Below are 20,609 nucleotides of genomic sequence, written 5' to 3' on the forward strand. Positions count from 1 at the left end.
GGTCCAAGCTATTTTCAAAATGATGCTAAGCTAATATTTGCCTGTATCATTCCTAATGTATGCATTCTCTGCCCCGCCCCATGTCTCTTGTCTCTCTCTTTTAAGACAGTGTCTCATTGTGTATGTAGCCCTGGATGTCCCAGAACTCACTATGTAGACCAGGCTGACCTCAAACTCAGAGATGTGTGTGCCTTTGCCTCCCCAGTGTTAGAATTAAAGGTGTATGCTACCACACTTGGCTAACTCCTAATTCTTTTTGAGGATTATGTCAAGGAAATTTCTAGAGGCCATATAATATGTGTTATAGAAATATTTCAAGAGAATAGATATAAAATTACTATGTATTTGTTATTCAAATATTAACAAAAAAAAATAAAAGTATAGAAATCTTTTTTGCTCTTTTAGTCTTTGATCAGCAGTGACCTCCTGTACAGAATTAGGCCTTGTCAGTATTCCACCATGCAGTGTGGTAGGTCTCATCTCCCTGAGAGTTTGTAGGCAGTTAACAATTAGGGGGGAGGGGCTCCTTAGATACCACCCCTCCCTAGGGTTTGTAGGTAGCTAACAATTGCTAGAGCAGGAAGAAACATTTGCTTCAGTGCTGTAGCCAGTGAGTTGAGCTCTCAGAATCTGCTTTTCTCTGCCTACTAACGCCGGTGTTACAGGCATGGGAGCCATGTCCAAGTCTTGTATATGGTGATAGGTATTCAGACTCAGGTTTGTTTGCTTGCACAGCAAATGCTTTTACCTGCTGAGCCACTTATCCAGCCCTTAGCTACCAGCTTTATAGGTCTACAGTACTAGACATGATTTTTCTCCTGGGAAATAGGCACCACGTGAGGAAGTGGTGGGTTACCCCTATAGTATACCAGTGACACCAGTGAGCACATCTTGCTTGCCTGCTCAGTAGTATAATATGCAAGGTATACTGAGTATATGTTGCTGAGTGAGATGTTGATGACAACTCTCCCCCAGCAGCCTGCATAGCAACTCCTGTACTATGCGTTCTAGAAAGCGTCTTACCTGCTACTTCTGTTTCAGCTTAATTTCTGTGTATTATGTATGACCAGAGTATGTGGCAACTTCAGCAGTAAAGTCTTACCATGTAGCCTTGGTAGGCAACCAACAGCAATGGAAATAGCCTATTTTATTTTGGAGGCCCCAGGGCATACCCAGCTAACAACTCATAGGATGGTAGCCCATAATGGCCCTGGGATTTGCAGTTGATAATTATATGGCTTCTAAGAGTGGCTTTTTTCCCACCATGAAGGGCACCTCCGTTCAAACCTTAAAAGTATTTTAAAGTTCTTATGCATGTATATATTGTTTGTTAAACATATTCCTTTTCGTAATGCCTTTACTCCTTTCTCATGCCTCTCTCCTCCCATTGGTCCTTAGACAGCTTTACTTTCAAGTCTTGTGTGTGTGTGTGTGTGTTCATTATTTTATATATCTCTACATAAAATCTAGGAAGCACAAGCGACATGTATTTGTGATTAGCTTACTTTGCTTGATATGATTATGGCCAGTTGCATTTATTTTTCTGAAAATGGTATAGTTTTTGTTGGCTAAAAGAAAAATGTGTATGTGTGTGTGTGTCTGTCTGTCTGTCTGTGTGTCTGTATTACATTTTCCTTACCCACTTCTCAGTTGTTGGGCACCTGCTATAAGTGCTGCTGCACTTATAATTGACATGTGTCTTTATCTGTGACATGTCAACCTGAAGTTTTTTTTGAGTAAATTCCCAGGACTCATATACCTGGATCATACAGAAGATAAGCATTAGGCTCTTTTGGAAACCTCCATATCAATTTCCGTGATGTCTAGACTAGTTTCCATTTCCACTAGCAGCTCACATTTGTACATATCCTTGCCAATGTTTATGGTTACTGGTTTTTTAATGACTGATATTCTGACGATGGTAAGATGGAATCCCAAAGTAGTTTTGATTTGGATTTCTCTGATATGTGAAGTTGAATGCTTTCAAATGTCATTCGCCTTTTGTGTTTACTCTTTCACACTTGATCTTAGCTAGAAGGCCGAGAAATGATGTGTATTTACTCTTTTGAGAATTGTTTTTTCATTTCTTTAGCTTATTTATTGATTGGGTTGTTTGATTTCCTGTATGGTTTTTGGACTTTTAATATTCCAGATATTAAATCTCTGTCATATATAGCTAGGAAAGATTTTTCTATCACTCTGTAGGCTATTTTTTTGTTTTACAGGAGTTGTTTACTGTATACAAGCCTTTTGATTTCATGAGCTTCTACTTGTCAGTTGTTGACTTTATTTCTTAAGTGACTCAAGTACTGTTGAGAAACTCCTTACCTTAGCTGGTTGGTATCTTGACGTGTTTTGCTTTAGTCCCACACGTGTGTGTATTGTATATGTGTGTAAGTGTATGCATGCATGCAGAGGCCAGAGAACAGTCTTGCATGTTCTTTCACAGGTGTCACCGCCCCCAGCCCCCCGCATTTCTTTTGGCAGACTGGATGTGAGTTTTGTTTTTGACTTGGTAGGGTACAGGAGAGCATTGTGGGAGCTCTTGGGATGCAGGGCTGTCCATCTATCTAGGGGACCACAATTGGGGGTATATTTGATGCCACAGTCAGCACCTATGTCTTCAAAACACCTGCATTAAACTTGGCGAAGCCCCACTTCCTTGAGATGTGGATCTTCTAGTGGCCAGGGAACTTGAACTTGGCTCTATGCAGAACCTCAATCACATGTTCCTTTTCTGCCGCTTCGTGCAGATGGACATGGTGACCTGGCCAGTGTGAATTCTGGCCACTATGCCCTGGGATTCCCCAAAGCACCACTCATACCTGCCTGGAGCCTGTCAGCCCCAGCACAGGACAGCATCTTGTTGGTTTGGATGACATGAAAAAGGTGGAACCTCACTCAAATATGAGCACATCCTTGCCACAGCTCTTTACCATATATTTGTTGCCACTTGTACTAATACGGGCAGCCTCCAGTGCTTCATAAGAGAGTTGTTCATAGTCATCTGACACCATGTGGCCACAAAGTGGGAATTCATCAACTTCTGCCTTCTTCCATCCCAAGTCAAAGTTGCAGCTCTTAGCATCAGGGACACCCTGGCAGCCCAACAAGATCATTGGTGGTGTGCCAGAGGAGAAGAGAAAAGGGCTTTTTTTTTTTTTTTTGAGTCTTTAACAAGCCTAGAATTCACCAGGTAGGCAAGGCTGCTTGCCAGGTGCCAGGTGAGCTCCAGGCCTGTTCTTGACTCTGACTCCCTAGTACTGAGATCGTGAGTTTGTACCGCCATGTGCGCTCTAGGGATCAAACAGCTTAGGTCCCTGTACTTGTACTTTACTGACTCAGCCAGCAGTTCCCAAGCTGTGGGCCACCGCTCCTTTGGGGGTCGCATATCAGATATTTACTAAAAGACAATTATGAATTAACAATGAAATAATTTTGTGGCTGGGAGTCACCACAGTATGAGAAACGGTATTAAAAAGTCTCAGCATTAGGAAGGTGGAGAAACGCTGGACTAAGCCATCTCCTCAGCCCTACTTTTTCTTGTAATAATTTCAGAGTTTCAAGCTTTATATTAAAGCCTTTGCAAGTCCACTTAGAGTTGGTTTTCATGCAGAATGAAATAAGAGATCTGTTTTCATTCTCCTGCATGTGGATAGCCAACATTTCTTGTGCCTTGTGTTGAAAAGGCATCTTTTTGTTTTTAAAACATTTGCAAAAAAATCATATGGTGGTTGTTGTATGGGTTTATATTTGGGTCCCCTATTCCACTGATCTATTTTCCTATTTTTGTACTAGTACCATGTTGTTGTTGTTTCATAATTTATTTATTTTTATTTTATGTGCTTTGGTGTTTTGCCTGCATGTATGTCTGTGGGTGTCAGATCTTGGAGCTACAGACAGTTGTGAGCTGCCATGTTGGTGTTGGGAATCAAACCCAGGTCCTCTGGAAGAGCAGTCAGTGCTTTTAACTGCTGAGCCACCTCTCCAGCCCACCATGTTGTTTTTATTGATATAGCTTTGTAGTGTAACTTGAAATCAGGTATGGTGATACCTCCAGCATTATTATTTTGCTCAGAATTTCTTTGGCTTTCTGTTTTATGTTTTCATATGAATCTTAAGTCTTCTTTTTCTGTAAAGAATAAGAATGGTGGTAGAATTTTGGTAAGACTGCAGTGAGTCTGTAGATTGCTTTTGGTGGGAGGACTATTTTTCACAGTATTACTTCTCAGTTTAAGTGCTTTATTTTCATTTGTGTGTGTGGTGGGTACATACATGTATACCGATGCCTGTAGTTTGTTTGTTTGTTTAAGATTTATTTATTATGTATACAAAATTCTGCCTGCATGTCTTCCTGCCCACCAGAAGAGGGAAGTAGATCTCATTACAGATGGTTGTGAACCACCATGTTGTTGCTGGGATAGGAACTCAGAACCTCTGAAACAGTAGACAGTACTCTTAACCTCTGAGGCATCTCTCCAGCCCATGCCTTTAGTTCTTTCTCAGCTGCTACCCTGTGGACTCTTAGGCTGGTCTCTTGAGTGTATCTTAGTAGACCTGGACCTGGCCACAATCACTTATTTTTCCTCATAATATTTGAATGTATAGTCTGCTCAGCTGTCTCTTCACCCCTCACTTTTTTTCTTCTGGTTGCTCAAGTATGTTATTGGTGCTTTCTACTGTGTGCTCTCTCTCTCTCTCTCTCACTTTCTTCTTGAAAATTACAAATATTTCTACTTTGTTTCTTAAGTCTAGGTTTCTCTTCTTGTTTTCATCCATATTGTTAGCTTTCTGATATTTTCCTCACTTGCTGATTTTCCTCTCCAGGCTCTGAATTGATTAATCTGCATGTTTGTACTGTATTTCATGTCACCCATCATCTCTACTATTAAACTTTTGACATTTTCACTCAGCATTTTAAGTATCTGTTGTACTGCCTCCATATTCCTAGTGTATGTGTTATACATTTATTTGTTTAGATTTCTAGTTGTACTTAGGGACATTTCCCTTTAAGGCACAGTCCCCATTACTACTCACAGGAGCAGACAAACATCACAAACCGTATAAGATATAGAAATACACTAAGCCATGTTAAACCCAAGCCTATCTGATCACCAATGATAATAAAGCACCAAATGGGGAAACTAACTCTGAAGGTGCTGTGAAGAAGAATTGTTTTAGATGATTGTAAAAGACAAATGAAATGAAGAAGACAGGGAAAAGGAAAAATGGAGAAGCAAGATTAAACAAACAATTGGAAAATAACGTTATAGAAGGGAAAAGAATATGAGATTACACACAATTCAAGATCATAAAGATTTCACAATAAGGACAAAGTTGGAAAACAAAATGAGATAAATGCGTGCGTGGGCAAGATGGCTTAGAAGGTAAGGATGCTTGTTGCAAAAGCTGATAATCCGAGTTTGATCCCTGAGTCCCACACGGGGAAAAGAGAGAACCAACCCTGCATGCTGTCCTCTGACTTCCACATGAACACTGTAGCATGAGAGTGCCCAAGCACAAACACACGCCAGACAAAAATGTAACAGACACACGTGAGTTAAAAGAAAAAACAAGATAAAATGTTATTAAAACTATAGCAAGGGGGTGGAGGAGGAAACACCAGGAGGTGGGGCAAGACAGAAAAAGAGAAAGATTATCTCACAATGAAAAAAGTATAAACAAAGCTAGAAGAATGTATGAATGGGAATTTTGTTTTTTAAAAAATAAAATTCCACTGCTAAAGTTGATGTGAAAAGGAAAAAGAGTAAAAATAAAAACAGAGGCTGGAGAGATGGCTTGGTCAGCAGAGTGCCCAAAGCATAAGGCCCGCATTTCATCTCCAGCATCCAGATGCTCTTGCCTGAAATCCCATTGCTGGGGAGGGTATGGGAGGGGAGGACGCAGTAATCCCCGAGGCCCATCTAGTGCATGCATGAGGTCCAGGTTCAATGTGAGACCCTGACTCAAAATAAATTAATCAATCAATCAAGTAAGTAAGTAAGTAAGTAGATATTGAGGAAGACAGTTTTCTACCTCCGGCCTCCACACGCATTCATACATGTACCTGGACACACATGTGCATGCACATACACACGGACATGTACCTACACATACAGAGAAAAAGCAAAGAAAGATAGGAAGCATGTGGGGAGGGGTCAGGGAGAATGAAGTATTAGAGTCCTTAAAACTTAGAGACTACTAGCCTGGCTTTAATCACAACACTGGGTGAGGCGGGGCCGGCAGAGCGCTGTGAGTTTGAAGCCAGCCTGGTCTACAAAATGAGTTCAGGACAGCCAAGGCTATACAGAGAAATCCTGTCTTGAAGAAACAAAACAAACATACAAAAAGCCTTGGAGGCTACTAGTTATATGCATGAGGTGGGCAGGGCATGCAGGCAGGGTCATTGCTGTTTGTAGCCTCTTGTCTTTCATCTGCTTTCTGCTGGTGCTAAGCTTGTGTTGATCAAATGTCCATGGTCCACCAAAAGTGTCTCCACTAATGTAACATTGTGTGCCAGCAGCCTCTGCTGGTCATAGTTAGCTTAGCATTCTGTGGGGTGGTGAGTATCCAGGAGGGTGGCTAATGTTCTAGTAGAGGGCCATCTCTCAAATGTCAGATGCCTAAGAGGCAGCTACAACTTTGAGATGTGTACAGAAGAGGAACCTGTACTCATATGGTCAAGATTTAAGTGTTAGCCTCGTGCTGGTGGATGCACTTCAGAGTTCTTGGGCTCTGCAGTAATGATTAGCAGGGAGTGACTGCAGCCTTGGAGCCCATGCTTGGAGCCACCAGACCGTATGGTTATTTCCACTGATACACCATGCCAGCCACCAAAGGTAGCCTTATACACTTAACCCCTGAGCCAAACCTCCTGTAGCCTACAGTTTCAGCTTGTCAGCCTCTGTCCCTCCTGCTCTTGTCTCAGGGCTGGACCATGTGACATTGCAGCTCCCTGGTTTGTGGCTGTTCTCTATTCTCAGGCCCCGAGTCTGGTCATAGGGTGGTAAAATGGGGTTCCTCTTGATTACTTCACCAGTCTCCAGAGGTTTCATTCTTACATAAACTAGACACTGCGCTGAGGGCTGGTGACAGCTGTAAGCTTGTCTCTTATGACAGGTCTCCTGTCACCAGGGCCACTCAGCTTCTTTTTTGAAGGTGAGGCAGCTGTGTCTTCTCACCCTACCAGTAAACCATGGCTGGAAATGTGTTTGGCGCATAGTACCTTGATCAGTGCTCACCCATCTTTTTCTTTACATTTTCTCATTGGTTCTGCCACTGCCATTCTGAATTTCTGAAGCTGACTTCTATTTTCTTCCTTTATAATCTGCTCCACTCTTTCTTGTCCTGATGCCTCTCTCTAACCAGTCATGTGGAGGCAGCTTAGTCTCCCACTTTTCCTGAAAGGCTTCAGTTTCTCACTGAGTTATATTTTTAAGAAGTTATTTTTACTGTAGTAAGGCAAAGTGACTTCTCTTATTCATAGACTTCACTAGCAACTTTAAGAGGATTTCTGTCACATGTAGAGTGGGTTTTCCTTATCCTTAGCCATATGTGCCTTGCATTGTTGTTAGATGTTTATGTGATATAATTGTCTTTCAGAGAAGTAGACTTTCATTCTACACCCATAATAAACCAGGCCCACTCTGCTTTGGGATCTATATATTCTCAGTGAGCAAAATTTTAAAAAATTCTTCCTCCTCCTCCTCCTCCACCTCCTCCTTCTTCCTCCCCCACCCCGGGGTGTGTGTGTGTGTGTGTGTGTGTGTGTGTGTGTGTGTGTGTGTGTGTTTCAAGACGGAGCTGCTCTGCTTAACAGCCCTGGTTGTTCTGGAACTCACTCTGTAGATCAGGCTGGCTTCAAACTCAGAGATTCACTTGCCTCTGCCTAAATGCTAAGATTAAAGGCAGATGCCACACCTGGCTAAACATTCTTTTCTTTCTTTGTTTTTTTTTTTTTCTTAAAGTCATTTTTATTAACCTTATTTACACTCTTGTCCCTTTGGGGGTTTAGGTGAAGTAAAGTCTTTTTTAAAAAGCAGGATTTTTATTTTATTTTATATTTTAATTTTTTATTTTTGATATTGTAATTTGATTACATTTCTCCCTTCCCTTTTCTCCCTCCAAACCCTCCCAATATACCCTTTCCTACTTTCCTTCAAATTCATGCCCTCTTTTTAAAAAAGAAAAAAAAACCAAAAAACTAATTATTATTACATGCATGGAAGTATGCATGTATACACACATACATGCATATTCCTAAATATAACTTGTTCAGTCCATATAATGCTACCTATATGTATGCTTTCTGGGCTGACCATTTGGTATTGGACAATTGATCAGTGTGCTCCTCCCTAGGGAGGTCCACCTCTCCTATTCCCACTTTTCCTCAGTTGCTTCTAATTCTTTCTGTATAGCCTTGTGGGCTTTTCCCATCCATTGTTGTCATCTTTGTTCAGTTCACATTTGGGCAGTTGCCTTGGTGAGATTTTATGGGGGTACTTTCTGGAGAGACAATCTCCCAGGAAACTCCTTAATCCTTGGACTTTTTAAAACCTTTCTGCCCACTCTTCCCTGAGACTTAGGTGATGGAGTGTTTGTAGAAGTATCCATTGAAACTGGGCTCCCCAACTTATTTAAATTAAAGCTTAAAGCTTTATCCTTATTGGAAGACATTTCTGTTTGTTTTTGGTTTTTCCTTCTATGGGAAGATGGCCCTATTCCAGCCCTTTACTGTTCTTTTCCAATATTATCCCTGTAGTACATGTGGAGAAATAATAGGCATACTTGTCTGAGCTCCAACCGGCCATCAGCTGCGGCTGTTGTCAGCTCCTCCGAGTTGACCACAGTAGCCCACGGCAGCTCAGAGCTGATTTGGACATCTGAGTAGCTAAGGTTGTCTAACTTCATGGCTCAGTAAAGAGCTCGTTCGTTCTCCAGTGAGTTAGAGTTTCACCTTCCTCCATAATTCATGCTCTCTTCTGTGTTGCTGAGATTCAAGGTGGTAAAGAGGCTTCACTAGAAACCTGTTACCCACTGTGAGTTGTTTTGTGATTCATGTTATAGTTTTAAATTTAGCATCTTTTCTGTCTTTTTCTGTATAGAAATATATATTTCTTTTTAAAAGAGTAATTAAATTTGTACAAATATAATTAATTATACAAATAACATTTATTATATTAATACAGAGTTTTGCTGTCATACCTGGGGCTTAAAATGCATTCAATAAAGAAATATACAAGCAAGCATCATTATAAACTGGGTGCGGTACTGGTGCTGTTTGCTATCTGCAGAGAAGTCCAAAATATATATTTCTAATTCAGGTATAATATGGTCAGGAAACATGCTGTGAATTCTAATGTAATCGCCAAACAACTGCTCTGTGACATCCTTTTGTAGTCAAATTTTATATTTGGAGAATGTGGTTACATGTCCTTTCATTTAAGTTTGTGGATTTGTCTAACTCAAAAATATAATTCTTATAGCATAAAATTGACATATCTAAAATACACAATTTAATGATTTTAGTATATGCACAAAATTGTGCAGCTTTAACTATAGTTGTCTGTAGCTTTGCATTCTTAGATTTTCTAAAACAATGCTAAGCAATAGAACAGAATTTATTATTTTTTAATCTTCTGGTAGCCAAATTCAACAAAGTAACAAGGAACACTTGATGAGCTATGCTTTCAGTGTGTGGCTGTGACATAAAATGAGAGCTAGTGCAGCTCCATTATTTTAATGTATTTAAATAAGTGTTTGATTTACATATAAAATCCCTGAGGGTTTGAATTCATATATTACTCCCATAGTTTTTAGCATATTCTTGACAAAATATTCTTTTTACTATTCTGTTCTTCTTGGCACATGGCTGTCACTTTAATATCCTCACAGCATTATCTGTATCCTCTTTTTTTAAAACCTTAAGTTGTCATTCAGTTTTGTCTCTTGTAAGTAGCATGGAATTGGATTCTTTCCCTATTATACACTTCCTTAAAAATTGATGAATGTATTCCATTCACATCTATTATACTCACATATATTTGGATTAATGTCTACACATTTTCGGCTTTCTTTTATGTAAATTGGATTACATAACTTTTCCCTTATCTTTTTCCTGTTGGTTTAAAAGCTTATATCATATTGCTGCACTTTTTCTTTTTAGAGCCAAGGATTGAAGCAAGGGCCTTGTGGAAACAAGTCAACCCTTCTACTACAGAGTTATATTCCTAACTGCACAGTCATGCTGTTATTTTTAATGGTTATTTATAACATTGAAAAGATTTACGATAACATTAATATCAATGTTAATTAATATTTAATTAATTAAATTAATATTAAGTCAGTATTATGGTTGGCATAAAATAAGCCACACAAATTTAGGCTGTACATCTTAGTAAATTTTAGCATATATATATATATATTTCAAATACAAGTATGAAAGTATCAGCATTACAATAAAAATAATGAAATATCCACCTCAGAAAAACTTTTTATGTTCCACAGTATTCCCTATTTCTCTTTAATGTGTCTTTTTGACCCTTATGCCTAGATAACAACAAACCTGATTTTATTCACTACATTTTCTTTTCAGTAGCTTTATACTAATGGAATTATGAACTATGTAGTCTTTTGTGTCATCTTTCAGCATAATCTTTTGATATATATTGATTATTCATTCTTTTTATTTCTGAGTTATATTCTATACGTGTTTGCCTCATGCCCATGGACACCAGAAGAGGCATTGGCTCCCCTGGAACTGTATTACAGGTGGTTGTGAGCTTCCATGTGGCTGCTGGAAACTGAATCCAGGTCCTCTGCAAGAGCTGCAAGTGCTCTTAACCACTGAGCAATCTCTCCAGCCCCAACTTCCTAATTGTTTTTGACTAATTAATTACTCTGTAGCCTACTATTTGAATTCTTGCAAACAGTAGTTATAGACTATTTGTAATGTCATTTATAATTTATAATGCCCTATCAGTAAATGAAGAGTAAAGTCTGGGCTGGAAAATGACTCATAGATAGAGTCAAGCTGGCTGCCAAGCCTGGCAACCAGAGTGTGATCCTGGGACCCAGATGATCAAAACGGAGAACCCATTCCTTCAAGATCTCCTCTGGCTTCTCTATGTGCGGTGTGGCACATGTGTGTATGTACATATACATACAGAACAGACAAATAAATGTATGTAATAATTTTAAGACAATAACATTTATTTAATAAGAAATTCAAAGGATAATATATATTAATGCATCATTTTAACTTTAATGTCTTAATAATATTGCCATTGCAGTTGAAATAAATTGAATTGGTTTTACAACAGAAACTTAAAGACTGTTTTTTTAAAAATTTCAGTGCTGATTTTCTATCTATATAGTATTATCTAACCATTTCTTCTTCCTACCTGACTTTAGATCACAAAATTTGTTCAGGACAGACATAGAAACAGAAGAAATAGACTTCGTAAAGATCAGCTTAAAAAACTCCCTGTACATAAATTCAAGAAAGGTAAGTGAATATTATTGTTTCCTAAATAGTAACATTTAGTGTGTTTCAGAATACATGATAACCATACTTTTTCTTTCTTTAAAGATTTATTTATTTATTATATAGTGTTTTGCCTTCATGTACACCTGCATGCCAGAAGAGGGCACCAGATCTCATTATAGATGGTTGTGAGCCACCAACCATGTGTTTACTGGGAATTGAACTCAGGATCTTTGAAAGAGCAGCCAGTGCTCTTAATCTTAACCTCTGAGCCATCTCTCTAGCCCCCATGATAATCATACTTAATACTAATTTCTGAATCTCTGCTATATACCATTTTTACACTCAGTAACATTAATAATGAATTAATTAATAAACAATAATAATTAATGTTTAGGTAAAGATGTGTTTATGACAGGAATCCGGAAAGGAGTCCAAGTTTTATACTACAGCCAGTGTTCTGTGCTTAGTGAGCTTCAAATGTAGGTACATACTTGCTAATCCCTTTGGCTAGTACTTCACAGACTTTACTTTTTTTTTTTTTTTTAAATACCAATTAAATGTTCTGTTTAAAGATTGTTTAATGAAGGTAAAAGTAGAACTGGCATGAGAGACGCTAGAGAGATGGCTTAGTGGTTAAGAGCACTGTTCACTCTTCCAGAGAACGGAGATTCAATTCCTAGGACCCACATGGTGGCTTAAGAACCATCTGTGACTCCAGCCCCAGGAAAATCCAATATTCCATGGATTTCATGGGCATCAGGCATGCACATGATATACAGACATACAAACAGAAAAAATAAAATAATAAAAAAAAGAATAAATAAATGATAAATAAAAAGCCAAGTTTTATTTTCCATATAGCTCAAATGTTTCATTACCATTTATAATTTTATCTTGTTAAGAGTGTAACAATAAGAGCTGGGAATGGCGGTGCACGCCTATGATGCCAGCACTCCGGGAGGCAGAGGCAGGAAGTGTGAGGCCAACCAACCTTGATTACAAAGCAAGCCCAGGACAGCCAAGGCTACACAGAAAAAGCCTGTGTCGGGGAAAACAAAAACAAAAAACAAGCCAATAACCACAAAAAAAAAAAAAAAAAAAAAAAAAAAAAAAAAAAAAAACCCTATCATATTTCGATTTTAAAAAGGACATAGATGGTATAAAATTATACTACATATGAGCTGAGTTATTTAAAAGTTGTTTACAGAGTCCACCCAGTATGAAAGTCTACCTTTAGGAATCACTTTGTAAAGCTCCGTTTTGTATGTTTCATTTTATATTTATTAACGCCTAGTTTAGATATTTTTGAATAATCTTGAAATAATCTTTTATTTTAATTGAAAAAGTGGTTTCATATAATATATTCTGATTATGCTTTCCCCACCTCCAATTTCTCCCAGATCCTCCTACCTACTCAATAACCCCACTCCATGCCCTTTCTTTCTTTTAAAAAGACCTAAACCAAAAACCCCCAAGAAACACACACACAAAACACACTCAGAACTCTGCACGGGAAAAAACAAACAAACAAACAAACAAAAAACCCCAAAAAACAAAACCCCACACACCCGCAAAAAGAAAATTGAAATATACAAGCAAAAGACCAATGAGACAAAAAATGTCCAAACAAAGCAATATGCGTCAAAATGTCTACAAAAATACCTTTGAGATTGCTTTCTGGTATGAACTACTCCTGGGCATGAGGACTCCCTTAAGTGTGGTTCATATGCCAAGTGAGACTCTATTGGAGAAAACTAAGTTTTCCTTTACAATTGGGATTAATTATAGATAGCTTCTTGGTCAGTTGTTCATTTCCCCCTCTCAGTGCTAGGACCTCTTAAACCACCCCCCCCCCCAAAAAAAACAAAACAAAGCAAAATAAAACCAAAACCAAAGTGTTTTTTAAAAGTCAATGTTGATAGCTAGCAAGATAGATCAGCAGGTAAAGGTTTCTCTGATGGCCTGAGTTTGGCCCCCAGTATCTACATGGTGAGAGTAGAGAATTCACACACATATACACACTGTAAAAAAAAAAAAAAAAAAAAAGACAAAGATATTGAGACTTCCCTGGGTTAAAATGTTTTAAAACAGGTTTGCAAAGTTGGCTTCTTCCCTGAGTAGCCATTATAGGAGTTTTGAGCAGAAGTTCTTTTCAGCAGGGCGTGGTGGCGCACGTCTTTAGTCTCAGCACTTGGAGGCAGAGGCAGGCAAATCCATGTGAGTTCGTGGCCAGCCTGGACTACGGATTGAGTCTAGGACAGCCAAGGCTACACAAAGAAACTCTGTCTTGAAAAAACAAACAAAAGTTCATTTCTTTTATCCTTTTTTCTTTCTTTTAGCGTTCTTTAACCTTAGCCCCTGGGAGGCAGAGGCAGGTGGATTTAGATGAGTTTCAGGCCTGTCTTATCTATACTGTGACTTCCAGGCCAGGCCAAGGATACATAGCAGGATCCTGCCTCAAAAAACACAAAACAAAAATCTAAGCTTAAAAAGCAGTTGGTTGTACTCATAACAGCCATGCCACTGTGGCACCAGTGTGTTGTGGTGCTTGTCTGGTGTGTTGTTAGTACAAAACGTAGCATCCATATTTGAGCAGGACTGTCAGTGACAATTCTTCCACAGGAGTCTGCACTAACTAATGAAAAAGGAGGGAACTTTCAGCTTGGTCTCAGCCTCATTTCTCCATGTCCTGCAGCCAAAGTGTGTCATCTTTAGAAATAGACTCTTACCGTCTAGCTCTGGTTTGCAGCCAACAGCAGTAGGAATCACCCTGTGGTTTGTAGGGTATCAGGGGATTGATTCCTTTGCCAACAAGTCATAGGAAGGCAGCCTACTCTGGGACTTAAGGTTTTACTTAGCAACCTTATGGCTCTAGGGAGTCCATGCACAGTGACTTCAGTCAAACACTTTTGATGGTTTTACCATCCTCCCAGGTACCTTTCCAAATCTGTAAGACACAGAAGGGTTAGCATTTACAGAAGGTGAGAAAGATCTTTGAAGGCCTCCTGCTGTCTTGGACTGCTATTAAGCTTTCACAAGGTCCAAAACTGCATGAAAAGATTCTGTCTCTTGTATACGGCAGTATAGATGGGGGCACTAATCCACCTAATTCTATAACCAACAGTCATTTTCCAAGAGCCATTTGGTCTCCTTGTGTTGTTGGCACTTGTTATGGAGTTTCTGTGCATCCCTCTAAATACCCAGCAGTCTTGGTGAGGCTAGCTTGTGCTGCTTAGCCTGGATCAGGCCCAGGGGGAAGCCAGAACAACAGACTCCTGTGCCTGCCACTGGAGTTAGCTCCCCAGTTCTTCTTAAGCCCTTTCATTGTCACAACTGGTGCTAAAAGCCCTAGTCTGGATAAACGCTCTCCAACCCCAATGTACTTTTTTTCTTGTAGTGGGGAGAAATGTATATAGAATACTATGGTGTGTGTGTGTGTGTGTGTGTGTGTGTGTGTGTGTGTGTGTGTGTGTGTGTGTGTGTGTGTGTGTATAACTGTATACCCTTAGGATAACCTTAATCTTTTTTCATTTTCTCTACTTTTATCACTTATGCTCAAACAACAGTTTCTGCCTTCCAGAAACTAACACAGCATTTGTCTTTATTGATTTTTTGTTTTGTTTTGTTTTGTTTTTGTTTTTGTTTTTTTTTCCCCCCTCAGGAACTCCAGAGACAGGTTTTGCCACATTGATCTTCTGGCTCAGATAGACCCTTTTGTTTGTTTTGCCCTTCTTAGCTCCTCTGGATTGCTTTAGGACTTTATAAATTCAATTTACATGCTGGCCAGATCTGCCAGAGCCCCTTCTACATTATAAAGAGTACATTCTGCCATGAAGCTCAGTAGAGCCACTGAAGCCCTGTTCTAGTTCCAAGGTCATGTATGAAAAGAAGGGGAAAAATTTTTTTCCCTTTTACATGTATTTTGTATTTGTGGGGGAAGTACAGGTACCACAGCATACATGTAAAGGTCAGGGGATAACTCACAAGAGCCAGTTTTCTCCTTCCGCCATGTTAGCTTTCAAATTAACCTCAGGTCGAGGAGTTTAGAGGCAAGTGCCTTTATCTGCTGAGCCCTGCCTTTATCTGCTGAGCCCTGCCACTGGTTCCCAACAACAACTTCTTTTTCTCTTTTTGGTTTTTGGAGACAGGGTTTCTCTGTGTAGCCTTGGCTGTCCTGGACTCACTTTGTAGACCAGGCTGGCCTTGAACTCACAATGATCTCCCTGCCTCTGCCTCCCCAGTGCTGGGATTAAAGGCATGGGGCTACCACGCCCAGCTTCTTTTTCTCTTTTTAATAGGTAATTAACTTTATGTGTTTTCCCTCAGCGTGCATATGTGTACTACATGCATGCCTGGTGCTCACCGAGGTCAGAAGAAAGCGTCAGATTTCCTGGAACTGGAGTTATATAAACTGTTATATAGACTTGTGATGTGTGGGCTGAGAGTCAAACCCAGGTCCTTTAAAGAGCAACCAATACTTTTAACCCCTGAGCAAGCTTGCCAGCCCCAGGCCTACAACTTCTTAACTTCCCTATAAAACAGCCCTTTCATGCACCAAACCATAGTTTCTTGCTGTGCAGTTTGCTTAGTAATAACACCGTCCTTTCACTATTGTCTTCCAGTGCCTGATATTCATGGAGACCTCAGCCATCAATAAACATGTGCTCCTGATTTGTATGGGCTAGTTCATCAGTGACTGCTTTCTTATGTATCATGTCAGATTATCTGATCGTTGTCTCAAGAAGGAAGCGGTGGTTAAAATACTGTTTCTCCACTTCCGTGGCACTTATCTTGATCCCTTCTGCACACATGTCCACAGCATCATAAGCCAGTTGTCAGGGGACACTGGCATTCTTGGCTTAAAAATCTTCTCCAATTTAAGCAGCTAACAAGTAGAGTGTTGGGGCGATTAACCCCAACAAGAGCTCTTCATCAGAGATCTAATTTGTGCTCTTTTCCTTGCATCCTGCCAACTCTAGGAGATGGAAGGCCAAAAGCTCCATCTCGTTTTTCCCTTTTTCCACCTTCCTTGCCAAATGAGAGGATGATGCTCACATGACTTTCTCCTAATGCAGTTCCTTTTATACTCTGACGATTTCCTTCTTGGCACATTGCTGAGCCTTAGGTTACATGTCTTGCTGCCCACAGCAAAAACCATGCAACATCTGCCACACACTGCTTATGATCTCATCTCATTTGGGCTTTTATGGATTGCGGCACACTCTTTAGTCCATCAGCTGTTTAGGGATAGAGGTGGTCTGTGTTCATCAAGGAGGATTGACACCTCATACCACATACAAGAAGATGGCCCCCCTTAGTGGCCCATTCTCAGGTGGCCTGGCCTGAGTCTTATATCTTATCTCTCATTGTTGTGAACCATGTAATTGCCACTGCAGCAAGGAGGCACAGCATCCATATCACATAGGGGAAATAGCTATATCAAGATTACCCCCACATATGCTCCACCCTCAGACAGATTAACCTCAGTTCTATTTTATCATTCATACCATACGCTATACAACTTCTCCTCCTCAACTCATCTGTGAGCTACTATGCAGATGCCAATTTAGTTCCACAGCTTTTCCTGGGAAGGCAAGAATAAACATTTATTCATTCACGCTACATAGGGCATTGATGACCAAAGAAATAACTCCACCTGAGGCTAGCTTGGTGAACCAATAAATTTATTGGGATTACTTATAGGAGTATGGGTGACTCAGAGCCACATGTGTATATAGTATACCCCAGCATGGGTGATGACTCAGAAAAGCTGCATCCCTGACATACCATACACAACTAATTAACAGATGCCTCCACTAGAGGGTCTTTTGTCTCTTGTAATTTTTTGCTGTAATCTTTGAAAAGGATTCATATGAATTTTTTAAGTCCTGTGAGCTTCTGGAATATTATGAGTCTCAGTTCTCACCGCAGGAGTGAGGAAACAGCTACAGAGCACTGTTTCTAAAAATCCAAATGGATAATTTAAGAAATGAACTGACATGGGTCTATAGGTGTCTTAGTCATTTTTTTTCTGTTACTGTGATAAAATTACCATGACCAAAGCAACATAAGAGAGTCTATTTTGGCTTATAGTTCTAGAGGGGCATCTCTGATGGTTCGAAAGCATGAAGCAAGGCGCTGGCAGGAGCAAGAAGCTGAGAGCTTGGGCCCTGCTTAGGACATATCATTGATGAAAAAGATTTTCAGGACAGTTGGTGAAATTTGAATTTTCTTTGAATGCTATTAATATATTTATATATTAAGAAATTGGCATGATAATGTTATGATTATGCCTTTAAAGCTCTTGTTTGTGATATAAAAATACTTAATAAAATGATATGTCTTAGTATTGGCTTTTAATTTTTTCAAGAAGACACTGGAAGTAGATCTAACAAAGATAAAAGAATATTGAAATTGTTAGACCTGATAATTGAAGATTAACTTGTGTAGTGGTATATTTTTATATATTTATGTTTTAAAATTTCTCTAATTTAAAAATGTGTTAAAGAAAGCAATGAGATACTTAAATGAGTCTACATCAAAGTACAGATGCAGATGTCAGTGAGGGATGCTGCCACACCATCTTCCCTACAGATGCAGATGTCAGAGAGGGATGCTGCCACACCATCTTCCCTACAGAATCACTTCACCTGAGCAGTTACAGAGCACCAGAACTCCCATGGCATCACAAGTCATTTTATTTTGTTTCTGGTTCCTCAGTTCTCTCATCTCTGAAGTTCAGCATTATTCATGCTTTGTATTAAGACAACATTCATGGAAGGGGTATGCATCTACTAGGTAACAGTAGTAAGTAAGCTAGCTGTCAGCGTTTTCTAGTCGGCCAGTACTTCCTCCAGCATGATAAAGTAGAAAGAATGAGCTAGAAGACCTCATTTTACCACTTGGATGTGACCTTGAGAGCCCACTTAACCTAACTTCCCTGATAATATCTGTGCAACTTGCTTAGCTATGAGGAAAAGCAGTACAAAACTGTGTCCTTTCAAATAAGGAGTTGCTGTGGGCTGAAAGTAAGTCTAGTACGGTAGTGCCATGATTCTGTAGGACAGGTGAGCTTCAGGACGTCTTAGCTTCTGCAGAAGAAACCTGCACTTGTGATCTAATGTCTCTGTCTCTACTGTGTCCTGCAGTTACTGTGTTCCTTTCAGTTACCAAGATTGATTTTCCCCCATTACCTTTGTAAATGAATGTGTGCCTATTACTGTCATAGACACCTTAGGCAACTTACAAGGAGGAAAAGTTTGAGCCAGTTTTCAAGCAATTTCCAGGATAAATATAAATTTATATATAGCTCCATGAAAGTACGCTTGCCTGTCAGAGTACCACATTCATATATTGTAGTGGGTGGTCCCCTGAAAGGGTCGCTCTATCCTCTAAATGGACACACTTGGTTAGATTATAATTAGGCTTTGAAAAAGTAGTTATGCAACCTTTTAGGATAAATGCTCCCACAAAAATGTGAAGAACCTCATATTTAGTTATCTTATTAATTTTGGGCTAAAATGAATGTCTTACAGCCAACTTGCTTGTATGGTTAGTTTTTTCCTAGTCTCTCTCTTATTCTTATTTCTGGTTACATCTTACTAATATCAAGTAAGCCACTTAAAAGTTCACCCAAAGCTTTAACCTTTTATTTTATACATTATCTTTTAGTTCACCTCAAGCGTCTATTAGCAGTGTTTGTTCATAAAATCTCAGATGATAGGGACTGGAGCATTGCCCTTCATTCTTGTTACTGATTTACCCAAGACAACTTTTATTACTTGAATCCTGAAAGTAGGTTAGTCTTACAGTCTCTGTATTCACCCGTATATCTCAGGCCCCTGTTTCCTTTCAGTTCTTTGGTGCAGGGTTATAACATGTCCTAATCCACCACTTATTTCTCTACTTGAAAGATTTCAGTTACCCTCTGTTGTTTGCCATTTTCCTCTAGAGCACTCATGGTGGTATTTAGAGCTTTTCAGAATCTGGCTCAATTATACTCATTTGACTTTACCTTCTACTGCCATTTATTACTTACTCTGCATGACTTGGCATGTTTTTTATTTGAAAATGCTTTATATAAGTTTACTCTTACCAATAACGTCTTTTTTTTTTTTTTTTTTTTTTTTAAATCCAGTGTACACTTAAGGCCTCTAAGAAAGCTTCTTCAAAACCTGTTATTAAAGTCTTCACTCTCGGATGTCTTGATTATCGTAGACACCATATCTAGTATTGCTACTGTAAAGTATTTTATTATGTTTTACTGTCTTGCGAGTTGGATGACACATTCAGCATGTAAAATATGAGGCCAGCCTCCCTCTATCAGGCCCCATCTACCTCCTTAAGTGCCTACCATCTCCCGATAGTGCCATGCTGGGGGAACATATCCTTAAAACATATGCCTTTGGGGGAAGATTCAAGATTCAGATGATAGTACATCCTTTGCTAGAATGTTTGTACTGGGGTATTAGTGTTTTCTTATTGATTTCTTTCCAGAGCACTTTTTAGAAAGAAGTTTATGTTTGATTTTTTATACTTTCTTTACGTAAGCTGAGATTAAACTAAACACAAGAATAATCTACCCAACAAGCACAGATCATTTAGAAACACTCTATTCCTCTTTATCCAGGGGTGGTATAGGCCCAAAGCCTCAGAGACACTGAAGTGGAGCAGGTTTTAACATTCTTTATATTTCAAAGAAAGGAAGGGAAATACTAAAGTAGATCACTGGTATTTTAGGATGTGTGTAATTTTTAAAATTAGGGTTCATTTTTATGTGTATGTGTGTTTTGCCTGCCTGTAGATATGTGTACCACATGTGTATAGAGGCCAGGAAAGGGTATCAGATCCCCTGGAGTTGGAGCTACGGATGGTTGTGAGCCACCATGTGGTGGTGTGATTTGAACCCTGGTCACCTCGCTAATCCAGTATGTATTTAAAATCAGGTATCTTGAAGTAGCTCTGGAAGGTATTTTTCACCCTAACTTCCTAATTAGGAAATTTCCTAAATTCTTAATTTCTAGGTGGCTGTATAAAAATACTTCTGGGCTAGGAAGGTAGCTCAGTGAGCGAAGCACTTGCCAAGCAAGTTTGAGGACCTTTGTTTTGGATACCCACAACT

The 20,609-nt window shown here is 39.3% G+C and overlaps 1 protein-coding gene and 1 pseudogene across 1 annotated transcript in view; one reads left to right on the top strand and one right to left on the bottom strand.

Annotated features, from left to right (window-relative positions):
• Window positions 1-20,609, top strand: part of Rnf13 (ring finger protein 13) — a 97,626-nt gene that overhangs the window by 71,826 nt on the left and 5,191 nt on the right. The window contains exon 8 of the mRNA XM_051157189.1: window positions 11,413-11,506. Within this exon, the coding sequence (XP_051013146.1) occupies window positions 11,413-11,506 (94 nt within the window). The remainder of the gene's footprint in view (window positions 1-11,412; window positions 11,507-20,609) is intronic.
• LOC127199105 (60S ribosomal protein L10-like) lies at window positions 1,783-3,119 on the bottom strand (annotated as a pseudogene).

The sequence above is a fragment of the Acomys russatus genome, chromosome 15 (genome assembly GCF_903995435.1).
Source record: "Acomys russatus chromosome 15, mAcoRus1.1, whole genome shotgun sequence".
NCBI classification, from domain to species: Eukaryota; Metazoa; Chordata; class Mammalia; order Rodentia; family Muridae; genus Acomys; species Acomys russatus.